Source organism: Lissotriton helveticus, chromosome 5_1 (genome assembly GCF_964261635.1).
Source record: "Lissotriton helveticus chromosome 5_1, aLisHel1.1, whole genome shotgun sequence".
Classification (NCBI taxonomy): domain Eukaryota; kingdom Metazoa; phylum Chordata; class Amphibia; order Caudata; family Salamandridae; genus Lissotriton; species Lissotriton helveticus.
The window spans coordinates 1215357833-1215384516 of record NC_136065.1 but is presented as its reverse complement, the minus strand read 5'-3'; the positions used below and the strand labels follow the sequence as shown (position 1 = coordinate 1215384516).

At 45.9% G+C, this 26684-nt stretch overlaps 1 protein-coding gene across 1 annotated transcript in view; it reads right to left on the bottom strand.

Annotated features, from left to right (window-relative positions):
- Nucleotides 1-26684, bottom strand: part of SEC23IP (SEC23 interacting protein) — a 374919-nt gene that overhangs the window by 107641 nt on the left and 240594 nt on the right. The window contains exon 16 of the mRNA XM_078643931.1: nucleotides 3751-3936. Within this exon, the coding sequence (XP_078500057.1) occupies nucleotides 3751-3936 (186 nt within the window). The remainder of the gene's footprint in view (nucleotides 1-3750; nucleotides 3937-26684) is intronic.

The following is a 26684-nucleotide window of genomic DNA, read 5'->3' as shown; positions in this document are numbered from 1 at the left end:
AAATCCCTAGGCATAACACTAGACACAAACCTCAGCATGCAGCAGCATATCAGCAAGGCTACTAAGGGGGCGAACTTCCAAATAAACACCTTGAGAAAACTGAAACCCTTCCTCCCAGCAAAAGACTTCCAAACAGCAGTACAAGCTCTAGTCATCCCTCGCATAGACTATGGCAGCGTGGCCCTCTGCGGCCTCCCCCTAACGACAACTGCACCCCTAAGAGCGTCACTAAATGCGGCAGCAAGACTCATCACTGGATCAAAAAAGCATTCGCATATCTCTCCTGACTTCAAAGCCTTGAACTGGCTGCCTCTGGAAGCCAGAATTCAGCTGAAAATTGCCTGCATGACGCACAAGGCTATACACTTGAAATCACCCAGCTACCTCACTCATAAGTTGACAATCTCAGGTGGGTCCAGAACCACCAGGAGCACGAACAATCTTCTGCTGAAACCGCGAAGATTCCGGAAGGAAAAAACATACAAACGCTCCTTCTCTGGTATGGCGCCCAGGATTTGGAACGCACTTCCTCCTGAAACAAGACTCATCTCTTCCTCCCTTCTTTTTAAGAAAGAAGTTAAAAGTATCCTTATGGCTAAATACACTTGAACAATTTCGCGTGTTTTACATTAAGAACAGTATTACCAGTCTGGCGCTATGATATTGCCTATATATTCCTATGCACGTGTTTATTTACAGCGAGTGGATGGCCTACGCTCCAATTTTGCCTGCTACCTCGTACCTGTACTATACGTTATATGGGTACTATGTTATATACTATATTGGTGCTATGTACATGAACCTGTTGATGACTTACGCTCCAACTATGCCTGCTACCTCATACCTGTACTATACGTTATATGGGTACTATGTTATATACTATATTGGTGCTATGTACATGAACCTGTTGATGACTTACGCTCCAACTATGCCTGCTACCTCATACCTGTACTATACGTTATATTGGTACTATGTTATATACTATATTGGTGCTATGTACATGATCATGTTGATCTACCTCCCCACTATGCCCCCTTGTTCCCCTACCCTCCACCTGCCTTTGTAAAGCGCTCTGTTATCTGCAAAGATCTTGTTCGCGCTATATAAAACTCTCAAAATAAAATAAATAAAATGTGTGGGTTACAATAGTAATTTAGTTTAAAAAATGGTTTGAAGGACTATGGCTGGATTGCTGTACAAAAAAGCAATGAGGACGCCAGATAATTAGAAGAGAAATAAGACTTTTAGACGTCTTGAGGAGTTTTTTGTTTTCTTTTATCTTGCCATACACATTCGATCTCATCTAATGTTAGAAGAACAACATTCACTTAATACACCAGATAGATTAGAGGAATTAAGTCCCAAGTCCATGAGTTTCTTATTTCATACTTTTTTAGGTTATGTTGATTTGTGTAGTGCACTAATCACCCAACAGGGTATCCAGGACTTGGGCACGGTGAATGGTCCCAAGATGCTTATATGAAGAGCCAGGTTTTCAGCTTCTTGCGAAACTCAAGAAGTGAGGAGGAAGTTATTATTTGTTATGCAAGTCGTTCTATGTTTTGGGAGCGATGTAGGAGAATGAGTGACCTCCAGTTTTTGTTTTTGTAGCTGCAGGGAGCGGGTGCAAGTGAGAGTGAGGCAGAGCGTAGGTGCCTGGTTGGTTGGTGAAAGTTTGTACAGCTGTTCAGGTATTCTGGTCCTGTGTTGTGTAGGGCTTGTATGTGTGCTTGAGAAGTTAGAACTGACTGTGCTTAAGAATGGGAAGACAGTGATGTTTCCTGAGGAGCTGTGTGATGTTGGTGCCTCATCAAGGTCTTGCGGCTGCGTTCTGGATGATCTGGATTTTGTGTAGGAGTTGTTTGGAGATTCCGGTGTCATATTCCAGCCTGCTGGTGATGAGTGTTGCGTGACGGTCTGACTGGTATTCGGAGGCATGCATAGAATGTGGAAACAGGAGGTGCACACTGCCTTGAATTGAGCCATCATGTTGAGCTTGTCATCTAGGATGATCCTTAGATTTCTTGCGTGGTCTGTGGGTGTATGTTGGTCCTAGCTCTGACAGCCACCAGGTGGATTCCCATGGGGAGGTCTTGTTGCCAAATATGAGTTTTCAGTCCTGTCGGAGCAGAGTTTTAGGCATTTGTTCACATCCAGTCTGCTACCATGGTCATGCAGTTGGTAAAGTTGGTTCTGGTGGTGTTTGTCTTGTCCGTCAGGGATAGGATGAGTTGGGTGTCATCAGCAGTCGGGTGACATTGGAGATGACAGTGAGGTCATGAGATCAGATGATGCTGGTGAGCGTTGTCATGTATATGTTGAAAAAGGTTGGGGCTGAGGGATGATCCCTGTGTGTCACCGCATATTGGTTTCTTGGTCTCTGATGTAAAGGGTTGCAGCCTGACCCTTTGGTTTCTTCCCGTGAGGAAGGAATGGATCCATTTGAGAGTGGATCCTTGCATGCCAATGTTATAGAGTCTTCTGATGAGGTTGCTGTGGGAGACTGTGTCAAAGGCCGCAAAGAGATCAAGCAGAAGGATGGCCGCTATTTCTCCTCAGTGCAGGATGTTTTGAATCTCAACAGAGGACACGATGAGTACAGTTTCAGTGTTTTGTTTTTAATCCCGATTGTGAGTTGTCTACAAGGTGGTGAAATTTGAGGTGAGTTGTGAGTTGCTTATTGATGGTCTTCTCAATCACTTTGGCTGGACAGGGAAGCAGGGAGATGGGTAGGAAGCTGCTCAGCTGACTTCGATTGGCTGTGGTTTCTTGAGGAGGGCATTGATTTCTGGAAGTTTCATTTACACCTGGAAAGAGGAAAAGATGATGGAGGTGTTGATGATGTGGGTCAGGGCTGTGCTGGTTGGTGAGGTGCAAGATGTTTAGATATGGTGGGGGCAGGTGTCCATTGGGCCCCCTGAGTGGATGGTCAGCATGATCGCTGCTGTGTTGTTTCTGGTGAGTTATATCTATTCGGTCAGCTGGCCATCTTGGTTGGTGGAGGGTAGGTTAGCAATGATTTCTCAGAGTTTAAGTTGGTGTGTGAAGTTGCTGTAGATGTTTGTTATTTTGCTGTGGAAAAAGTTGCTTAGATTGTCGCAGTTATTAGGAGGCAGAAATGTTGTTGACAGTGGCAGAGAGAGTGGTGAAATTCTTGATGATCGAGAAGATCTTCTTGCTGCTGTTGCAGCTTCCTTCGATCTGTCCACTAGTGCTTTTTTCTTGGGGTTTCTAATTTGCTGGTGATAACATCTGAGTGTAGCCTTCTAGGTAGTTCAGTCGATGGCATCAGGGCTGGCTTTCCATTTCCTTTCTAGCTGCTTACAGTGTCGTTTGGTGTCTCGGAGGTCTTCTGCCTACCAATTAGCCCGCTTGTTTGAGTTACTATGATTGTTAGGTTTGATGGGTGTGAGGGAGTTTGTGCAATTCTTGGTCCTGTTGTTGAAGTTGTTAATGTCTTTGTCGAAGTTGTCTGTGGGGCTAGGTCGTTTATGTTCTAAATAAAGAGGCACTGTAAAAATGGCAAAGCTTTGTATTTTTTATTTTACAACATTAAAAAGATAATAGAAATTTCATCACAATGTAGGTACTTTGTAGTCTATAAAATATCAGAAGTTACTTTACAAGGAGGTATTGATCAGCCGAACAAAGGCCAGGGTTTTTTTCTGAATAGGCTAAATAAAAGTAAGTTACGTGAAAGAATAACAGGATGCTGCTATAAAACATCAATGAACCACATATTCAACCTACCTTCGAGTTCCTCCTTCTCCTCTTCTTCTTTAATCTGGTTTGCCACCTTCTCCAGTTCAGCCTGCAGCTGTGACGAGGATTTATGTGCTCGGGCAAAGTCATTTAGCGTCTGCCAAGCACTGCGCAAGGAGCTGATGAAGCCATGCTTCAGGTCGGTGCCCATTCGAGTCAGACTCTCTTTCAGCTCTGCAGAGGTACAGCAGAAAATAATATGTGGAAATCAGATTGTAAATAAAAAACAATTCGAACGAATGAACGTGGTATAAGAAATACATTATCTGTGCCATACATTAAAAAGATTTTGCAAGTCATCGAGGAGTTTGAGATAATCCAGAGAAATGAGGATGAAGGCAGAGCTCCTTTATAAAGGCAGAGTACCTTAATAGAGTTCATGGAACTCCAAGGTGACTTGCAATATCATAAGGCAGTGGGTATTTTATTCTTTATGTCATCTTTTGTGTCTTGCTCTATCAAACGAAAGGGATGAAAATAATTTACTTACCTGTAACTGCAGTTCTCCAGTACTGGTATCTTTCATAGATTCACATGCTTGAATCATTCCCCGTCGTTGACGTGGGAGTCCCACGGTACCATAGTAGAGCAGTATGTATCACTATCATAGGCTATAATGGCAATGACAAAGTCACTTTAATATTCTATGTCATTTTAAAAAAAGGACCAAACTTTAACTATAACCAATCAGGTGACAGCACCCTCCCAACAGAGGTTGAGCCACTCAAATTTTCAAAAACAATTAGGAATAAATAATCCTAAACTATTTGGGGAACCTCTCAGGGGAGGAGGGTGGGTTGCATGTGAATCTAGAAAGATACCAGTACTGTAGAACTCCAGTTACATGTAAATAACTTATTTTCTTCTCCAGTATTGGATCTTTCATAGATTCACATGCTTAAATCAGGATAGCAAGCAGTTACTGTATTTGTATATCTTAAGGTATTAGCACAAATAGATGGTGGGCAGAAAATATATACAGAACATTCATATACAATTTAATAAATATATATTATGCATTCAAATTTTCATAAATACTGAAGCAAGCACATGGAACCAGAGAACAAGTTACTTACCTTTGGTAACTCTTTTTCTGGTAGATACAGTACCTGCCTGTGGATTCCTCACCTTGTGAATATCCCCCTTGCGTCAGCAACGCTCGGAATTTTTCTTTGTAGCACGCCGGCGTGGGCGACGTCACAGGAACGCGGCACCGCGCGCGACTCCGTCTGACGTCACCGACCCCTTATTAGGCCTACGTCGGCGTGATGACATCAGTTCCGCCCTTTTTTCCGTGCCTTCGAGGCACCCGGACGGACCAATGACAGGAAATATACATATATACAGTGTACACAGTACATACAAACCATAATAGCACACATAGTGCGTAGCAAAGGTATCAAAAACCCAATAAATATACAAATAAATATACAAATAAGACCAGGTATAGCAGAGTGGACAACGGGGAGGCGGGCGGGTCAGTGAGGAATCCACAGGCAGATACTGTATCTACCAGAAAAAGCGTTACCGAAGGTAAGTAACTTGTTCTTCTGATAGCTACATCTGCCTTGTGGATTCCTCACCTTGTGAATAGAGTCCCACAGCAGTCCCCACTCCCGGAGGAGGGTGTCCACTCTGCTACACCAGGAAATCTTGGAGGACAGAACGCGCAAAGTGGCTGTCCCTCCTCACCTCGGTATCCAAGCAGTAGTGCTTCGCGAAAGTGTGGAGGGAGGCCCAAGTCGCGGCTCTGCAAATGTCCTCAACAGGTACACCTCTAGACAATGCAGACCTTGCTCTGGTAGAATGAGCTCTTATACCCTCAGGAGGGTCCTTACCCGCCAGAGAGTAGCAAATCTTGATGCACAGGATTATCCACCTGGAAAGTGTGCGCTTGTGCACCGATCTGCCCTTCCGACAGCCAGCAAAACCAACAAACAGCTGGTCGTCAATCCGGAAGTCTTTAGTTCTATCCAGATAAAAAGACACCGCCCTCTTAGGGTCCAAACGGTGCAGTCTCTCTTCCTCCTTAGAAGGGTGAGGGGGAGGAAAGAAGGTAGGAAGGGTAATGGATTGTCCTAAATGGAAGGGAGTTACCACCTTAGGTAAAAAATCTGCCCTGGTCCTAAGAACCATTCGTTCAGCATGAATGGTCAGGAATGGGGGTTTAGAACTAAGAGCTTGAAGCTCACTCACCCTCCTTGCCGAGGTGATCGCTACTAAGAAGACCGTCTTGAAAGACAAAAGCCTCATGGGACACTTGTGTAAGGGTTCGAAGGGAGAACCTATCAAGAAAGTTAAGACAAGATTTAAGTCCCATTGAGGCACGATAAATGGAGAAGGAGGGAACTTATTTGTGAGGCCCTTCAGAAACCTCAAAACCACTGGAGATTTAAAAAGAGACGGCTGATCCAACAAGCAGAGAAATGCCGATAACGCCGAAAGGTAACCTTTGACTGTGGCAACAGCAAATCCTTGCTGTGCCAAAGAGAGAGCAAACTGCAAAATATCAGACAGATGAGCCCTCAAAGGGTCAACAGCCTTCTCCCTACATCAAACAACAAATTTAGACGATCTATACGAATAGATGGACTTGGTGGAGTCACGCCTGGCCGAAAGAATGACATCCACCACATCGTGAGGGAGAGAAAAAGAGTTCAGGTTGCCCCGTTCAATCTCCAGGCATGAAGGTGTAATGTCTGGAGGTGGGGGTGTAGAACCTGCCCCTCCATCTGAGAGAGGAGATCTACCCTGAGAGGTAGACGGAGCGGCGGGTGAGAGGAGAGGTGGAGTAGGTCCGTGTACCACACCCTTCTTGGCCAATCCGGGGCGACCAATATGACTTGGGCCCGGTCCTGGCGAATCTTCCTCAGAACCCGAGGAATCAAGGGTATGGGGGGAAACGCGTAAGGGAGTTGATTTCCCCAACTCAACTGAAACGCGTCCCCCAAAGCTCCTTGCATCGGATACTGGAGACTGCAGAATGACGGGCAGTGAGCATTCTCGCGAGTGGCGAACAGGTCCACCCGAGGAGTTCCCCACATCCGAAAGATGTCGTGAACAACCTCCGGGTGAAGCCTCCACTCGTGATCGGCAGAGAACTGCCGACTGAGAACGTCTGCACGAACGTTCAGAACTCCGGCCAGATGATTTGCCATCAGACAAATCTGATGGTCCTGAACCCAGGACCAGAGACGCAGAGCCTCTCTGCAGAGACACTGCGACCCTACTCCTCCCTGCTTGTTGATGTACCACATCGCGGTCGTGTTGTCCGTCAGGACTTGAACCGACTGACCGCGAAGGGAAGGAAGGAAGGCCTTGAGCGCCAAACGTATAGCCCATAACTCTAGAAGGTTGATATGAAGCAACCTTTCCTCTGGAGACCAAAGACCTTTGACCTCCAGATCCCCCAGATGAGCACCCCACCCTAGAGTGGATGCATCCGTTATCACTGTGGCCACCGATGGAGGCAGCTGGAAAGGCTTTCCCTGAGAAAGATTGCTTTCCACACTCCACCAGGACAGATCCGCCGCAGTTTCTCTGGAGATCCTCACTGACTCCCTGAGATCTCCGTTGTGCTGATACCACTGCCTGCGGAGGCACCACTGGAGTGCCCTCATGTGCCAGCGTGCATGGTTGACCAACAGAATGCAAGAAGCCATCAGACCGAGCAGACGAAGGACCTTCAGGACTGGAACAACCGCTCCATTGTAAAATAAAGGAATCATTTCCTGTATGTCGCGAATCCTTTGAGGTGGAGGGAATGCACGACATACAGTAGTGTCCAGTACTGCACCTATGAACAGGTTGCGCTGGGAGGGCACCAGGTGAGACTTGGGTACATTTATCGAAAAACCCAACCTGTGTAACAACTGAGTTGTCTCTTGCAAATGAAGGAGCACCTTCTCTGGCGACTCTGCTTTGATGAGCCAGTCGTCCAGATACGGAAATACAGGAATCCCCGATCTTCTGAGATGTGCCGCCACCACTGCCATCATCTTGGTGAAAACTCGAGGCGCAGTAGTAATTCCAAACGGAAGGACCGTAAAACGGAGATACTTCCTGTGCGACTTCAGGATAGGGATGTGAAAATAAGCATCCTGCAAGTCGATCGACACCATCCAGTCTTCTTCCAACAGCGCTTGAAGAACCTGCGCAAGAGTGAGCATCTTGAACTTTTCTTGTTTCAGATACAAGTTCAAGATCCTGAGATCCAGGATTGGCCGAAGCCTGCCATCGTTCTTGGGGATCAGAAAATACCGGGAGTAGCATCCGTGACCCCTCTCCTGCTCCGGAACCACCTCTATCGCACCCTTTCTGAACAGTGCCAGGACTTCTTCCTGCAGGCGAAGCAGGTGGTCCTCCGAACAATAACCTTGGCAAGGAGGGTAATTGGGAGGAAATTCCCGAAAGGGTAGGGCATACCCATTTTCTAGATTGAGAACCCAAAGATCTGATGTAACCGATTCCCAATCCCATAGAAAATGAGTAAGCTGACCCCCTACCGGACTCGCATGATCTGGAATGGCGGATCTAGGGCTGCTTTGCTGCTGCAGGTGGGGGGTGGGTATTAGAGGAGGAAGTAGAGGAGGAAGAGGCTTGACGTCCACGACCCTTCTGTCTACCTCTATAAGACTTGTACAGAGGGTTCTGTTGCTGCTGCTGTTGCTGGCCTTGCCTGAAAGAACGAAAGGAAGATCTGCCAAAACCTCTGAACTTTCTAGTAGCTGTACCTCTCGACTGTAAACCCAAAGATCTAGCCGTCGCCCAGCTATCTTTGAACCTCTCCAGAGCTGTATCTGCTTTCTTTCCAAAGAGACCAACCCCGTCAAAAGGTAAATCCAAGAGAGTAGCCTGTACATCAGTGGAAAACTCTGAGGATTTTAACCAAGCAGCTCTTCTGGTAGCCACTGAAGAACCCATAATCCTAGCCACGGAGTCAGCAGTGTCCATGCCACTCTGAATGACTTGGCGTGCCGCAGCCTGAGTGTCCAAAACAACTTCATTAAAGTTTTTCCTGTCTTCTTCTGGAACTTTAGCAGATAATTGTTTGACTGAGTCCATTAAGGCATGCACATATCTGCCAAGCAAAAATGTAGCATTTGTAGATTTTAAAGCCATGCTACCAGAGGAGAAGACTTTCTTAGCGGCCTGATCCAACTTCTTGGAGTCTTTATCTCCAGGAACTTGAGGAAAGGAGCCAGCTGATCTATTCGCACAAGCAGCCTGAACTATCAGACTCTCTGGCGAAGGGCGAGATGACAAGAACTCAGGATCTCCAGGAGCCACCCTATAACGTCTCGCCACCGATCTAGAAACTGCAGGTGCAGACAAAGGCTTTTTCCAAACCTCCAGAATTGGTTCGGTCAGAGCTTCAGTAAAAGGTAGAGTAGGCTCAATGATAGAAGAAGGTGAATGTAAGACTTCTGTGAGGATATTGGGTTTAAACTCAACTGTTGGTAAAGATAAGTTTAGTAAATCAGCAGCTTTTCTAAATACCATATGGTATGGAACGACATCCTTGGAGGGTGCATCTGAAACCACAGGTAATCCCCATTCCGGAGAAAGTTCAAGACTGCTAGCAGAATGAAGATCCTCAAAATAATCATCATGTTCATGAAGTTCACCTTCCTCCACTTCAGATTCCACATACTCTTTCTCCTCCAGTAGATGCTGGGCTCTACGTCTCGACCACTCCATACGGATCGACGTCGACGGATTCGGTAACGACTCCGATGGAGTCGGAGCCGGCGTCGACCGAGGAGCTGGAGCAACAGGAGGTAGAGAAACAGGAACCGGCGTCGAGCCTTGATCCGAATTCCGAGGTCGCTCCGGAGTCGGCGAAGCCGTGCGCGGAGTTGATGACCTCGGCGGCGCTGAACCGATCCAAGAAGGATATGGAGTCGGCATGAAGGGTAGAAAAGGCGCCGGTGCATAAGCTTGGGGGACACCCAAGTTGAAAGACAAAGGACCCATAGGACCCGCAGGTGCTCCAGTGGGGTACATTGCCCTCGCATACACTCCATACATAGCATTTAGGAAATGCGATGGATCTTGACCAGGACCAGGAAAAAAAGGGTAAGAACCCATTGGATTCGTAGGAGGCTGAACTGGATTCGGCTCCTCTTGGTCCTTTAGATTTTCCGGTTCATCCTCCGGAACCGGAGATTGGGGGACCTCCACGACGTCCTCATGCTCCGAAGACTGACCCGAAGCCGGATTCGGATCCAGTTCCGGCGTATGCTCTCGAGATCTTACCGGAGTGGTAGCATCAGCAGGAGATGGAGCCACAAAGTCCTTGTGATGCTTTCGAGAAGATTTCTTCTTAGAGTCCGAAGATCCCGAATGATGGTGAGAACTATGCTTCTTCCTCTTATGTCTTTTCTTCGAGGAACCCGAAGCATGTCCAGAAGCAGACTTCGATGCCGACTCCGATCTGGCCCTCGACCTCGATCGCGACCTCGATGACTTCGATCGCGACCTCGATCGTGACTTCGATTTCGACTTCGGTCTCGATCTGGAGTGTCTTGATCTTGATCTCGAAGATCTATCGGCTTCTTTACCTTTTATTTTGGCTAATAAAAGTTTAGCTTCTCGTTCACGTAGAGCCTTCGGGTTCATTTTCGAACAGGATCGACAACCCTTGATGTCGTGATCTGATCCCAAACACCATAAACAATCCTCGTGTGGATCAGTAATTGACATCATCGTGGCACACGAGCCACACTGTTTGAATCCCGTTTTCTTCGGCGACATCCTCGACGAAGAACAGAAACAGTAACTACAAAAAGAAACAAAGTCTCTATCTGTAACTACAGAAGATCCCTGAAACCGTTAGCGTCGACGACGCGAAAAAAAGGGAACTGATGTCATCACGCCGACGTAGGCCTAATAAGGGGTCGGTGACGTCAGACGGAGTCGCGCGCGGTACCGAATTCCTGAGACGTCGCCCACGCCGGCGTGCTACAAAGAAAAATTCCGAACGTTGCTGACGCAAGGGGGATATTCACAAGGTGAGGAATCCACAAGGCAGATGTATCTATCAGAAAGACGCTTCACTTATTGAAATAAGTGATGCAGTAAAACCTGTCCAACCACTGCATCACTGCGCTGTGTCGATTCCAGGTAATAATGCTGCATGAATTATATTCTTCAAATTCTTCAAATTCACAGCACAACATATCTTCTCCAGAGACACTTCTGCAAAGTAGCTAAGATGGAAACTGCACTAGTAGAGTGCACCCAGGTTTGCACTGTGAAGGGCTTGCCAGCCTTTGAGGAGCAGAACTGGATTGCAGCTGAAATTCAAGCGATTCTTGCCATCGTGACTGGAACAACCTTACGAGTGTGTTCATCGGAGTCCAACAGTTGGTTAATTCTCATGAGTTGTTTAGTGCGATGTAAGTAGAATTTTAGATATAATCTGATACCCATCGTATGAATAGGCCTCTCTGCTGGTGATGTTGGATTTGGGAAGAAAGTCTGAAATATTATAGGTTAATTGAGGCAAAATCAGAAGGAATCTTGGGAATAAACCTTTGGATTGGTTCTGAGAAGTACTAAATTGCCAAGGTGCAAAAAGATTCTTGAGTTGAAAAAGCCTGTATCTCCTCAACCCTCCTGGTCGGAGTGAGTGCTAGTAACAAGTCAACCTTCCATGTCGGAAATATGAGCTATGTTCTGTGAATAGGTTCTAATGAACACTTCATGAGTAGAGTTAGAGCTATGTTCAGGTACAGTCCGGAGAAGAAGTCCTTACTGGAGGGAAAAAACTCTGAATAATTCTTTCATGAATTGTTTGATGATTCTGCAAGAGCGGGAAGAGAAAATGTGATGAGCATCTATATCTTTATATTGCTGCAAGCAGTACTTTAACAGACGCCAACCGTAACCGAGTTAGCAAGAGGAGATAGGACATTAATCTGCCAGATAATGCTAGCAGAGGATGTAGGTTTTATTTCTGGCGGCATAGGCAGAAACGTTTCCAATTATGTTTTACATGTCTTTATCGTGGCTTCCACCTTGACTTGGAGAGAATACACCTGCAGTCCTGAGAAACATTAAGATATTGAATTCATGGAATTTAGGAGTCGTGGGCATAAGCAAAAAGAAGTGAGGTGAGTATGAAGGACCTGGCCTTAATTCATCGTCAAAAGTTTACAGGATGTTGGTGAATGTGGTTGTATTCAGATTGTAGGAGAATCTCTGTGAACCAATGCTGTGTGGGCCACCTTGGGGCTATCAGGATGAGACAACACCACTCCACTTTCCTCTTGCGGAGAACCTTTGGTATTAAAGGCAAATGGGGGAAAAGGTAACCATAGAACCCGGACTATCTGTCGAAAGGCATTTCCCACAATCCTGGATGTGAATGCCAACTTACAAAGAATTGGCATTTGCAGGTTTCGTTTGTTGTAAAGAGATCTAGAGCCGGTTAGCCCCAGAACGAAAAGATCATATTTAGCACCGACTGATTAAATCCATTTGTGAGGCTGTTTCATTGCATGCTGGATGTATTGTCCGTGGGAACTAACACAAAGACTCTGCTATCATTGGCAGGAACGCTTGGAAAATGAGTTAGATGGCTTTGCGCTCCAGGCAATTGATGTATAAGCTCTTTTGGCGAGAAGGCCACTTTCCTTGAATTTGCAGGTTCTGTAGATGACCGCCACAGCTCTCCAGGGATGCATCCGCAGTCATTATGAACTGAGGTAATTGAGGTAAGAGCGTGAGGTCCTCTGACAGGTGGGCGGTCTGGCACCACCATGCTAGAGCTTCCATCATACCTGCGTTAAGATCACCAGGGACTTGAACGATTCTTTTGTTTGAATCTATTGTTTTGTAGCTATTCCTGTAATGGTCTCATTTCAGGATCCTATTGATTGCTGAGGACATGTTGCACAGAAACTAATGGAACAGACACACTGATTTCTTTTTTTTTTTTTTAGTTCAAAAGCCAGTTCCTAGACATTTTGTTGCTTGTCTTGAGATAGAAAGTCTTTGTCTTGGACAGTATCTAGTGTTGTGGCCCAGGAATAGTATCTTCTAGGATGGAAGAGTTGATGATTTTTAATAATTCACAAGGAGACCTAGTTTGTAAAACACCTTTAGGCATGCTGCTGTGGCCTTGGACGCTTGAAATGCCATTGGAGCTTTTATCAATCAGTTGTCGTAGTAGGAGAATACCCAATAACTGTGAATCCTGAAAAGAGCTGCACTGGGATATGTGTTGGAAATTGCCCTTATTGCAGGGTTATCCCCAAACATTTTGCTTCTTCCTCCTATTTTTTTCCTGACTTGTTTGTGTTGGTTTTAGGACTCTGGGCACTTTACCACTGCTAATCAGTACTAAAGTGCATATGATCTGTGTGTAAATTGTGTAAAAGTCCTCATCCTCGGCTCCACCCACTTGGCCTGGGACGACTCCTGATGGCCGACCGCACTGGGAACAGCACCAACACCCACCGACCACGCACGCAACCTGGGGTTCATCCTCGACTCTACTCTCTCCATGACAAAGCAGGTCAACGTCGTCTCGTCGTCCTGCTTCAACACCCTCCGCATGCCCCGCAAGATCTACAGGTGGATCCCCACCGAAACAAGAAGAACGGTCACCCAGGCCCTCGTCAGCAGCAGGTTGGACTACAGAAAAGCCCTCTACGCAGGAGCCTCGGCCAAACTCCTGAAACGACTACAACGCATTCAGAACGCCTCTGCATACCTGATCCTCGACATCCCTCGCCGCTGCACATCACACCCCACCTGAGAGACCTGCACTGGCTCCCCATCAACAAGAGGATCACCTTCAAGCTGCTCACCCATGCACACAAGGCACTCCACAACACCGGAACAGCAAACCTCAACAGACGACTCGCCTTCTACACTCCCAACCGCCAGCTCCGCTGACCTCGCAACCGTCCCCCCACATCCGAAGTGCGACCTCCGGCGGCATATCGTTCTCCCACCTTGCCGCCAAGACCTGGAACACCCTCCCCATCCTCCTACGGCAGACCCAAGACCTACTGACCTTCAGAAGACTCCTCAAGACCTGGCTTTTCGAACAGTAGCAGCACTCCCCCCTCCCCTTAGCGCCTTGAGACCCTCAAGGGTGAGTAGTGCGCTTTACAAATGCTTGATTGATTGAAAGGTCTATGATGGATCGCCACTCCTCTGTTTTCGTATATGAGGAAAAACAGAGACTAGAAACCCATTTTGTGCTGAGAATGTGGGCCTTTCTCTATGGAAACTTTGGTTAGCGTAGCTAGTACTCCATTCCAAAGCAGAGAGAGATGAGGTCGGCGCCCTCGTTTTGGTAGAGTGGTGGGTGGAATCTGGGTGATCTCCAATATCTGGCCATATGTCATGAGTACCAGGACTAATTTGTCCGGTGCTATTTTACGCTATATATGACCACATTTTGGAATTGTTTCTCCCACACGATGGGGAAAGCAGAACCAGAACGTTGTCACTGTAGGTAAGCTAGCCTAAGGGTTACTAAGAGGATTTCTAAGTCTGATATGTCTGGTATCCTCCATGATACAGAGATGGGTTTCTTTCATGGGTTCCTCAAAAGAGTGCTTCTTTTAAAATTGTGATGGGCCAAAAGATCTTTTGTGTCAGAGTCAGCATTTACTACTTCCAAGGCATCATCAACGTGATTGCCAACCAGAGCACCGCCATGGAAAAGTAAAAATATTAGATCTATTTGCACCTCAGGTTCTGAATGTTGTGGCCTTGAACCAACCTAGGTGTCCAAGTATCATTGACCCTGCCAGATGTGGGAAACCTATTGAAGCTATATCTACAGCGCAAACTATGTTTTCTGATGAGGACATTTCACCCTCCGCAGAATCTTTTTTGTTTCTGGCCTTTCTGTCTTACGGCAGAAATTCAATGTATGTGGCAATGTCTGACCATATCTGGTGGTTATCCCTGCTACGTATTGCCAGTGAATTGGCAGCAGGCATAGTTGAGAGTGTCTCATTGCTGGTTAGGCAGGGTTATGATTGACATGGTTTTCCATGATTGTAACTCCTCCCCAATATATCAACAACTGGAATAGGTCATGCAGCTTTTCTTTTTAAAATCATAAAGAGAACAAACCGATTGCTTATTTGCTACTGGAAGTTGGAAGTGTTTGGCCTCCAGTGCTTAATTTGTGCCGGTGCTTTCCGGTGCTTAGCACTGGCACCTAATTATCAGGGCCGGGTCTACACACGCTAGTGCATGCAGTTAATTGATACTACTCGTAATTTACTTGCTTAGTTGCTGCGCTATCACTACGGAACTCGGCAGGCAAAATAAACTCAAGTGTTCGTGTTCTACTTCTCGTCCCGGTCGTCCGACTCCGGAGACACTGTCTACAGTATTGTCATTCACTTCTTCTTCAAGTTCTCCGATCAGATTGTTTGCTTTCTTTCTGATCTCACTGACTGCTTGCTCGGTTGAGACGGCTTGCAGGCGTCGTTCGAATGTTGATGCAGTGTCGCCGCCGGCCCAGTGGGCGGGACACTGTTGGGCAGGGCTGGATTTGGGTTCTTGGGGCTGTGCGCACGCATTCGCCCAGTCAGTGCCACGCCCCAGCGACGGTCTCCATCCTGCAGGTTCGTTCAACGGCCGTTGACTACTGCACTCACTACTACTGAGTGAATGACCCGGCCGGCGGCCGGACGACATTGTGAGCCTTCAGCTGCACCAGGTGAGACCGGGCCTAAGTAAACCCTAATCAATCTGAAAGTTAATAAAGGTGTGCAGCAGCCGGCAGTGCACTGAGACCGAGTCCCTCCCATGCCTGGCCACTCACGTCTGGTCTCAAAGAAGTGCGTCTAGGAAAGTGCATTACCGAGGGGCCGCAGGCGCCTTGTGTTTTGGTGTACCCACCCAATGATTGATTAATTGTGTACTCTTCCCACCCCACTGCACTTGCTCGTGTTTGTCTTTCTCTGCCCCTGTGATTCTCACACCCTTTCACGTGATGCCCTGCTTGTGTGCTTATACCACTGAGTTGTTGTGAATCCGTGTTCTTCTGCACCCCAGCTCCACCTTGCGCTCTCTCTTGCCTGTTTGCTGCCCCCATGTAACCACGTTCCTCTCTCCATGTTCACTAACTCCACCTTCGCCCTCCGTGTTTCTTCCCCATCCTCTGTGTTGCTTCCCTGCTCACCCGTGTTGCTTCGTGATTCCGCTCCCCCGTCCCTCTTGCCTTCCTTCCCCTTACTCCTGCTATTTTTTATTATTCTTTTTTGTTTACCAATACAACTAGGATCGGAAAACAAAGCACTTTTTTAAGCCATGCTGTAGAGGTTAGAGCACAGCATTGGGAGTGCTTTACAGGACGGCTAGAACCTTTGGCAATGACGGTGGTTCCCTAGGGCGAGCCCTATTGTCTTTGCTAATGCTTTTCAGCTGCCATCTAAATTTCCATTCTTACTGGAGAAACTGTGAACACAGGGTGGGGTAGGGACCTGGCTCACTCTTTTTATTGCTTAGTAAGTGCTGCGCACCGGCAGAACCCATCCCACTTTAAGCGCTCATACACCTTTCCAAGCGCGACATGGCAGACATGCGGCGTAGATGGATCGCCTTCTCTGACATCACATGAGATGTATTGTGTACGCCACTCCGTCCAGTCACTACACACAATCTCATCTTTCTTTCGCTCCCTCTCTTTCTCTGCCTTTCTTCTTGTCTTTGGCTGTCTTTTCATTCGCTCCTAATCTCTTGCTCTCTCTGTCCCCCAGATTCTGTCTCCCTTCCTTCCGGTCTCTTCCCCATCTCAGTCTTTTTCTAAATGCGTGTCTTCACCTTGCTGCGTACACACCAGGCACTGAAAGCTCTACAAAGGCCATGCAAATAATAGAAGTGCACCATGCAAAAATTGGTAACCTACTTAACATTTTCCAATAAAAGCTGTCCCTCTTTTTATTAATTCCGCCTAGTTTCCAAACTTCCCCTGGTTTCTACTGATATTCTGTTTTCAATCTCCTGGGATTTAGGCTAGTTTCTAGTACAAAATGACCCCTTATTACAATGATGCATTCAAATAATTGCGAGTGTTCTTTAGGACACAAACAGGAATCGGAAGGCAACATATCTGAGCATGGCCGGCTTTAGAGCTGGTGGCGCCCGGTGCGACAATGTTTGTTAGCGCCCCCCCAATGACCACCTCCACCACGGATTCCCTCACCACCACCCTTTAATAGTGTCCAAGTCTCCATAGCCACACTCTCTCACATGCATATATAGTGCCACTCATACCAGTGTGGTGTCAGAGCACTTTGCATTACACACACATTACACGGAGACAATCAATCATATGTGTGTAACTCAGCGTATAGGAAATGTTCCATAAGACAGAGGACTACAAGGTGTAGGGGTCACATGTCATCAATACTGGTAGGCAGTATAGTTTACTAGTGCTTGGTCTGGAGAAGCACAAACTCAGAATTTAAAAAGGAACACAATAGTTGGGTGTTCTCTTCAAATGAGAATAGATTTCTGCCCAAATGAACCCATTTTTCCAACATTAATCTTTGCTCAAATCTATACTTTGCAGTGTGTATGCAGTTCTTGGATAGTTAATAGTGCAGTCCAGTTACAAAGTGCATAGGATGCAAATAGGTCAGTGGGTTACTGCTGTTAAAAGAGACATAATTTTGTTACTTGCAATTTATAAGCTATGTAAAAGTTGTATCTTTGATCTCATAGACTATTAAAAAGGGTATTCCCTACCCCAGTATCGTCCTTTTCCCAAATCAGCACATAGAGCACTGGAATTGTCTATTTTCAATGCATTAGTGATTTTATCAAATTTATTCCAAACATTGTGCTTTAAATGCACTTTTGATTTAATCTTTATCAAAATGTTCACAGGGCAGGGGAACCGCCTATCAAAACCTTACTATGAGGAAGGCAGGCTCCCTTGCTGAAATTCATCTGACTTTTCGCAGTGCCAGTTGAGGGTGTGGGTGGAGCGAATAGATGAAGTGGGTGGAGCCAGCTGAGGAAGTGGGTGGAGCCAAAGAAAAGTAGGTGTGGCCTCTGACAAAGATTTGAGCACCTGCACTTAAAATTTTACAAATTAAGTACTGTTGGCCTCTCCACTCTAAGGCTATGGAAACCATAAAACATCCTCTGGTGGAGAATCCACTTGTTGTGGGCCTTCTATCTATCATCACAGATGTGAACAGGTTGTTCCTGTGAAGCATGGCAATATTTGACACTGGGATCATTCTTTCAGTGGCAGGAGCATCAGAAGAAGCTGATGTATTGGGCATGATGTGTTCTTGCAGGCTCAGGAAAGTGTTTGTAGTAATCCTGTAACATGCCCTGTAGGTCTGATACTAGAGCTACATGGACCAGACTCATGCTCTGAAGTTGGAGTAGACCCGGAGATATCAGAGCACTTTACATGAGGAAGAACATTGTTTCAGAACATAGTTACATAGTTATATCAGTTGCTGGAGTGTAGTTACAGGAGTTACATGAGTTACAAAAGCATAGCATAGGCATAATGATAAACAAAGCAGTCAGAGGGAGAGAAATTCAGGGGAGAGAGGAAAGGAATAGGGGAGGAAGACAAAGAATGAAGGAGGGAAGAGGTGGGGGAGTGGGTAGGAGACAGCATGGTAACGAGGAAGTTAGTGTGTGACGCCCGGCTGGGTAGGTGACGGCCCCCAGCAGTATAGGGATCATTCCTAGTCCTCCATTATGTGTGATTCCCTTGTCTCGGTGGACTCTCTCAGCGGGGTCTCAGACTCCAGGGCATAAATGCTGGATCCCTCCCCAAAAAAGGGAGAGGAGTGCTTCGGCCAGGGGCACACTCTGAAGAATGAAGGAGGGAAGAGTTGGGGGATGGGGTAGGAAACCCAGCAGAAACACAGTGTCCGACGTACAGCTGGGTAGGAGACGGCTCCCAGGGGTAAGGGGATCTTTCCCAGTCCTCTGCTATGTGTGACTCACTAGACATACTCAAATTACTCCCCTTAATTCTAGACATTAAGTTATTCTGGATTGTGTCTTTTGTTCTTGTTGAGGACTACGGAGCTTTCATCGTTTCCATTGTCGTCGAGATCGTAGACAATGAGGTAGATGTATATGACTAGGCTGATGAGGCTGTCTTGACGATGCAGTCATAATCGAGGCCGTCATAGATATAGTTATCCCAGACAAGGTTATTGTAGACTAGGCGGTCGTCATAGACGACCATCATAGATGAGGCAGTCGTAGACAACCGTTGTAAATGAGGCAGTCGTAGACGACAGTCATAGACGATGCTATCGTAAATGAGGCCATTCGCAGATGAGGCCATTAGTAGACGACCGTCGCAGATGAGGCCATTAGTAGACGACCGTCCTAGATGAAGGTGTCGCACAGAACCATCGTAGATCAGGCTGCTGTCGACGACAGTCATAGATGAGACCGTCATAGATGAGGCCGTCGTAGGTGAGGCAAGCGTAGATGAAGCTATTAGCAGATGGAGGCGGTCGTAGAAAACCGTCGTAGAGGACCACCGCAGATGAGGCTGTAAGCGTAACAAGGGGAAAACCAAGGGAAATATTAAAATAATATTTTAGAGTGCTTTGAGGTAGGGTAGCTCTGAATAGAGCTGTTGTGTTGTGTGGGTGATGTAAGTACCAACATGTAGGTACCAATGAAGAGTCTAAAATTCAATGTACACCGTCTCCTCTGTAGATATTTTGTATGTTCTAATATGGGTTATTTAAATGTAAATGTGTGGAAAAGCACTTCATGCTTTAAAGCAATTGTATTTTTGAACTGATTGTTCTTTCCTCTTAGTCCTCCTCTTTGGTTTTTTTCCCCCACACTCTTCTTCAGCATGATAGTTGATAAATTTGTTCCCTCAAAAAATGTATATACATAAAAAAATTATATTAAATACATATAAAATATATTTTTCCTTTAAAAGAAGAATACATTTTACAGCTTTTGATATTTGCTATTAAAAAACCATTGAAATTCACTGAAAAAACCATAGGTTATAGACCATATATAGTTAGGAATTAGCATTTACAAAACCTTGAAAATTCACTGAAAAAACCATAGGTTATGGACCATATATAGTTAGGAATTAGCATTTACAAAACCTTATTTTACTCACACAAAACCATTGAAATTCGCATATATAGTTAGTTGCACTAACTATATATCGCGCACCCGCAATCCACTGCTGATCATGTCACATATTACATCATTCATGACATGGTCAGTGACATCACTGATGACATCACTGATGACATCTCGAATGACATCACTGATGACATCACTGATGACAACATCCAGTGACTATGTTTCTGTAAAGTTAAAATATGTCTTACATATTGAAGAATGAGTGGATGTATAAGTGTCTGGATGAAGGATTTAGTAGGTGCATGACTGACTGTATGAGTGAGTGATTAAATGTGTCTCACTGAGTGCATGGGTTAGTGACTAAACTGTCTTAATTTGTGCATCATTATGTCTGTTGTTCTGTAAACTGCTGCATGTGTTGATCAGTAGCTATATGAGTAACTATATGGGTTATTGATTGGTTGCCCAAGTATTTGTATGGGAGACTGAGTGTGTGTGTGTGTGGGTGGCTGGGAGGTGTATGACTCTGTGCATAGATGTGTGAGCAGTTGATTCACTAGATGTATGGGTTCAAAAGTGCATGTGGAAACAGCTGTATGGGCGGTTGACTGTGTGCATGAGTGTATTGGTGAGTGAATGGATATCTCAGTGCTACATGTCAAAGTAAGTACATATGTAAAACACAGTACATGTGAGAGTTGACATATATAAATAACTGTGCATAAGAGCCAGTGAATGTGTGAGTGGCTGTATGGATCATTGTGAACTTGTATCAGGGATTGTATAAGAGAGTAAATATGTGTTAGTATATGTTTGAATAAGTAAGGTGTGTATACCTGTATAGTTGAGGAAATGGAGGTGTGATTGATTCTTTGCATGACTGACTAGGTGTGTGAGTAACTCCATGGATGAGTGACAGTCTGTGAGTGTCTGTTTACACTGAGTGTATCTAAGGTTATATTAGAGTCTGAAGAGGTTCATCGTATTATCACATGAATGATGTCATCAGTGGTGTCATCAGTGGTGTCATCAGTGGTGTCATCAGTGATGTCATTTGAGATGTCATCAGTGATGTCGTCAGTGATGTCATCAGTGATGTCACTGACCATGTCATGAATGATGTAATATGTGACATGATCAGCAGTGGATTGCGGGTGCGCGATATATAGTTAGTGCAACTAACTATATATGTGAATTTCAATGGTTTTGTGTGAGTAAAATAAGGTTTTGTAAATGCTAATTCCTAACTATATATGGTCTATAACCTATGGTTTTTTCAGTGAATATATATATATATATATATATATATATATATATATATATATATATATATATATATATATATATATATATATATATATCTTACCAAAGCATATAACACATACTCCACATAAAGTATGGTACATACCATTAAGGTATCAATTCTTGAGTCTGAGCCCTTTTACTGAGTAAAGTAGCCCGCAGGACCTACATACTAGGCCCCAAATACAAAGTGCAACACAAAAAACAGCTGAAAAACGGTCATCGACAGTGCTGAAAGATAAAACCACCACTTCTGCACCCAGCACAATAATCAAGGAGCCACTTATCATGAAATACAACTTCTGCAATCCCAACTGACTGGGATTAAAAGACAGAAAACACACGAAAAGAACGGCACGGTTTTAAAAATAACCTCAAATCTCTACATTAAGCAGAACACTTCACTGCCTATAACCAGATGGAGCATGTATTGTAAATCAGTCGTCCAGAAACAATTCTACACAGGTCAGAAAAAATAATCCAACCAAAGCTTCCAAAACAGCTCAGGAGGTCTTATCAGATTGACCAGTTCTGAATCCTCTTAAAGGCAATCAGCCTGTTCACCAAATAAATGAACATCTCCAAACAGCATATCTTTGAGGCTTTCCTGCACAGTCTCTGAAAACCCAGACTGATTTAGCAGTGAAGTTGACTGAGCCATAGCTCTACCTACAGAATCAGTGGTGTCCCTATCACATTTTATGGTGAACTTTGCGGAATCTCTGCCATCTTGCACCAACTGCAAGAGCTCTCTCGTGGCATCCTCCGACAGAGAAGGCAACCTCTGCGCTTCAGATTCCCAAAAAGCATAAGAAAACCCTGCCACAACACATGTAATATTTAACGATCTCAATGCCAAGCTGTTATTTCCACATTGCTCTAGCCATCTCGACTCCTTTCTTAGTGGAACCAAGGGTCCGGCAAAGAAGTAGCCGCTTGGACCACCAGCCCTTTTGTGATGAGATGACGCAGACAAAGTGGGTCCCGAGGGGCTGGCCGATGCCTATGGCCCACACCGGTTGACTGGAGTTCCCGGTCACAGGTTTCGCCAAGCTCCTAACAAAAGGTCAAACTGAGACTCATAAGGGAGTACAGGCTTCTCTCGCATCTCACCTTGATGAAGTACACTCACCAAAGGATCTGTGGACAATTCCAATGATACTGGCAATCCAAGACCACAGCCGTCCTTTTTAATATCTCAGCCAACGAAGAACTTTCCTCTGTTGCCATACCAGTTAGAGAAAGTAAATCTGAAACCAGAGAAGACTCTAGTCCACTAGACTCCCCCAGTTCTATCAGCCAAGGTGTGGGGTGAAATCTTGTGAATGCGCCGCAACCAATGGTTGAGATATGGCGTCAGACTAGCATTTTGACCATTGGACCTTCAGAGCATTACGCGAAGAAAGTGGACCCTCGCCTAGTGTCTAGACTTCGGCAAGGATTGACGACAACGCAATTTCTCCGACAAATGCACCACCAAAAGCTTCATCCGGCGCTCTTTCAGGGACTTTGGCAGCAGTCGCTGGCAGGAACCGCACACCTCGGAGTCATGGTGTTCTCCAAGACACCACAAACAGACGGTATGCAGATCAGTTATTGAAATCTGTCTGTCACAAGATCCACAGGGCTTAAACTCAGAAGACATTGCGAAAACACACACGGTTCTCCCACAAAATGTCGAGATGGGCTAGTAAAAACGGTCCCCTAACCACTACGGATGTGCGTTGCAAGTGTGAAAAAGAACGGTCGTCAGCATGCAAGCGACGGAGTTATATGAACTCAGTCCACATCACATCCAGTGGATGACGTAACTGAGTCGTGCAACACCCTCTACTGACACGCAGATGTGCTATGGGTAAAAAAATTCTGGATCCAGTCTCGTGCCTGGGGGAAGATTCTAAAGTAAGGAATCTGCGGCTAGATGTCTCCATCAGATGATGACATCTGTTGAGCGGCTCGAATGGAGTACACATTAGATAAGTAAGGATGAGGTTGAGGTCCCATTGAGGCATCACAAAGAGAAAGGCTGAGGCATTTGTTGCAACCCTTTAAAAAATGCATCACAACAGATGATTTAAATAAAGAGGGATGATCAGGAAAGAAGGCAGAGGGCCGAAGAATGACCTTTAACTGTGTCCAGATCAAGGTCTTGCCAGGCAAGAGACAGAATAAATAATAAAGTCATCGTACACCTAGGCCTGTAGGTGGTCAATCTAGCGAGTGTTGTACAAAACCACAAATATATCCTAATTACAGGTATATACAGTTTTCGTTGAGGGAAGTCTGGCTGCCAGGATGACTTCAACCACCTCCGGAGGAAGGTCGAAAATGTTCAGCTGTAGCCGCTAAATTGGAACGCATGAATGTGAAGGTTGCAAAGGCCAGAGTGGAGAACCTAACCGTTCTGAGGCAGCAAATCCTCCCGGAGGAGACTGAGCTATGGATATGCCTAGATGATGCTGGTATAGGAGGGTTACTGGGAAAGTAGTGTCACCTGTTATAATGTACTGTTTCTGTGTCGGGATAGAATTGTAGTGTATGCAATGCACTGTGCTATGTACCAATTAACTGCGGATGGAGATGTTTATTGTTTATTGGCGTATAGACATTTATGAAAACGGAATGACAATTAAAAGTTAAAAAAAATATATATATATCCTCCCGGGGCAGCCTGATTGCAGGACAGCTGCTCAAGCTCAGGAGTTCTGGATACCATACTGTCCCTGCCCAGTCCAGAACCACTAGGATGACTTGGGCCCTATCTGTCCTGATCTTGAGAACTCGAGGCAGGAGCGGTATCGTGGGAAAGATACACAGCAGTCCCGAGTTCCACCCAAGACAGAACAAGTTTCTGAGTGAGAGACGCCTTGGGAAATCTAATGTGCAAAAATGCTGACATTGCTGGTTCTCTGGTTCTCTGCAGTGGCGAATGGATAGAGCCACGGTTCTTCCCAGTCACTGAAAAGACCTTTGTGCCACCTTTGGATGTAGCTGCCATTCGTGATCGCTAGGCACCGACAACTGAACTAGTCCATCCTGGAATTCAATGATCCTGCCAGATGGTTCACACCCTGGAAACTTCCTTGGCAGTTGAGCCATGTCAAGAGGAGCAGGGTCTCACTGAGATCCAGGACCAAGGCTGAAAGATCGGTATCATAAGCTGATTGTCCTGGACTCTCGTTCCCAAGGAAAAGGCACAAAACCAAACTGTGTCCAGATGTGTCTAATGAAATGGAGCATCTGTGGAGACAGGTATGACTTCAGCACGTTGATAGTGAACCCCAAAGATGACAGGAGGTTTCGCCATAATCTAGAGGTGGTAAACTGCCTGATGCGTGCTTGCCTTCAACAGCCTGTCAACAAGGTATGGGAAGACTGGAATCCCCCAATATCCGTATGTGTGCTGCCACCAACACCATCACTTTCGTGAACACCTGAGAATAGCTGGTGAATCCAACGAGTAGCACAGGGAACTGGAAATGCTCCTCTCCCACCATGAACTGCAGGTAGTACCAATGGGCCGGCAGGAAGGGAATATGGAAATAGGCATCCTGAAGGTCCAACGTCACCATCTAGTCTCCAGGGTTGAGGGCGGACAAGACCTGGGTCAGGCTGAGCATTTTGAATTTCTCTTTGTGGAGGAAGAGACTGAGAAGGAGCAGATCTAAAATGGGATGAAGACTTCCGTTCTTCTTCAGTACCAGAAAGAAGTGGGAATAGCAACCACATCCTACTTCTGGCTCTGGCACCCTCTCGATAGCCCCTTGGGCTAAAAGGGCTGGCACATCCTGCCACAAACTGGTGAGATGTTCCTTCGTCAGTCGTTTGGCAGATGGCAGGATGTGCAGAAGGGTGAAAGGAAGGGCAAGGAATAACCCTTGAAGACAATTTGAAAGACCCACCTGTCCAATATGATCGCTGGCAAAGCCACATAGAATCTGTGGATTCTGCCTCCCACCAAGTGGCTATGACCATGCAAGGGTACACTAAAGAAGTTTGACACATGGGCTGCTGAGTGTGGTTATGGACTGGGCTGTACGCTGACCTTTGCTGCAGAGGCGGTGCACACAAGAGCCTCTACTGAAATATTGTTGAGTTCCTTGTTAAGGTGGGATAGGCTGACAGAAGGGAATGCCTCTTACAAAGCCATAATAAGATCAGGTGGAATCGATGGTGCTGCTGGCAAAGCTGGGTAGAAAGGCCAAGAGAGCAATCAGCAGCCTTACTCTCCATGAATAGCCCAAGGGCAGAGTCAGCCTTGTTCCGAAACAAGTGAGTCCCACTGAAAGGCATGCCCATCAGCGAGGACTTGATGTCACCAGAGACCCCAGCGGATCGAAGCCACACATGGCAGTAAAGAACAAGTTACTTACCTTCGGTAACGCTTTTTCTGGTAGATACTATATCTGCCTGTGGATTCCTCACCTTGTGAATATCCCCTTGCGTCAGCAACATTCGGAAATTCTTTTTGTAGCTTCGCGCCGACGTGGATCCGGACGTCACAGAGGCATGGCATCGCACGCGACCCCGCTGACGTCACCGACGCCTATAATAGGCCCACGCCGGCGTGATGACATCAGTTCCGCCCTTTTTTCCGTGCCTTCGAGGGACACGGACGGACCGATGACAGTGGACATATACACAGTATACGCAGTATAGAAATCAAGGTAACACACACAGTGTGAAGCAAATGCAATAAAACATTTGAAATAAACAAATCCTTGACCATAAAATAATACATTATATAAACCTCTGGCATAGAAGAGTGGACAACGGGGAGGCGGGTGGGTCAGTGAGGAATCCACAGGCAGATATAGTATCTACCAGAAAAAGCGTTACCGAAGGTAAGTAACTTGTTCTTCTGATAGATACATCTGCCGTGTGGATTCCTCACCTTGTGAATAGAGTCCCACAGCAGTCCCCACTCCCGGAGGAGGGTGTCCACTCTTCTAAACCAGGAAATCCTGAAGGACAGAACGCGCAAAGTGGCCGTCCCTCCTCACTTCGGAATCCAAGCAGTAATGCTTCGCGAAAGTGTGGGGGGAAGACCAAGTTGCCGCTCTACATAGATCCCAAACAGGCACACCTCTAGCCAATGCTGAGGTCGAAGATTTAGCTCTAGTTGAATGAGCCCTTATACCCTCTGGAGGTTCCTTACCGGCCAAAGAGTAGCAGATCTTAATGCAGAGGACGATCCATCTCGACAAGGTTCTTTTATGGACCGCTCTTCCTTTCTTGCAGCCAGCAAAGCCAATGAAGAGCTGGTTGTCCACTCGACAGTCTTTAGTCCTGTCCAAGTAAAAAGACACGCCCTCTTGGGGTCAAGACGGTGTAATGTCTCCTCCTCCTTGGAAGGGTGAGGGGGAGGATAAAAGGTAGGAAGGGTAATGGATTGACCAAGGTGGAAAGGAGTCACCACCTTTGGCAGAAAAGCAGCCCTGGTCCTAAGAACCATTCGTTCAGCATGAATGGTCAGGATTGGGGGCTTGGAACTAAGAGCTTGAAGCTCACTTACTCTCCTTGCCGAGGTT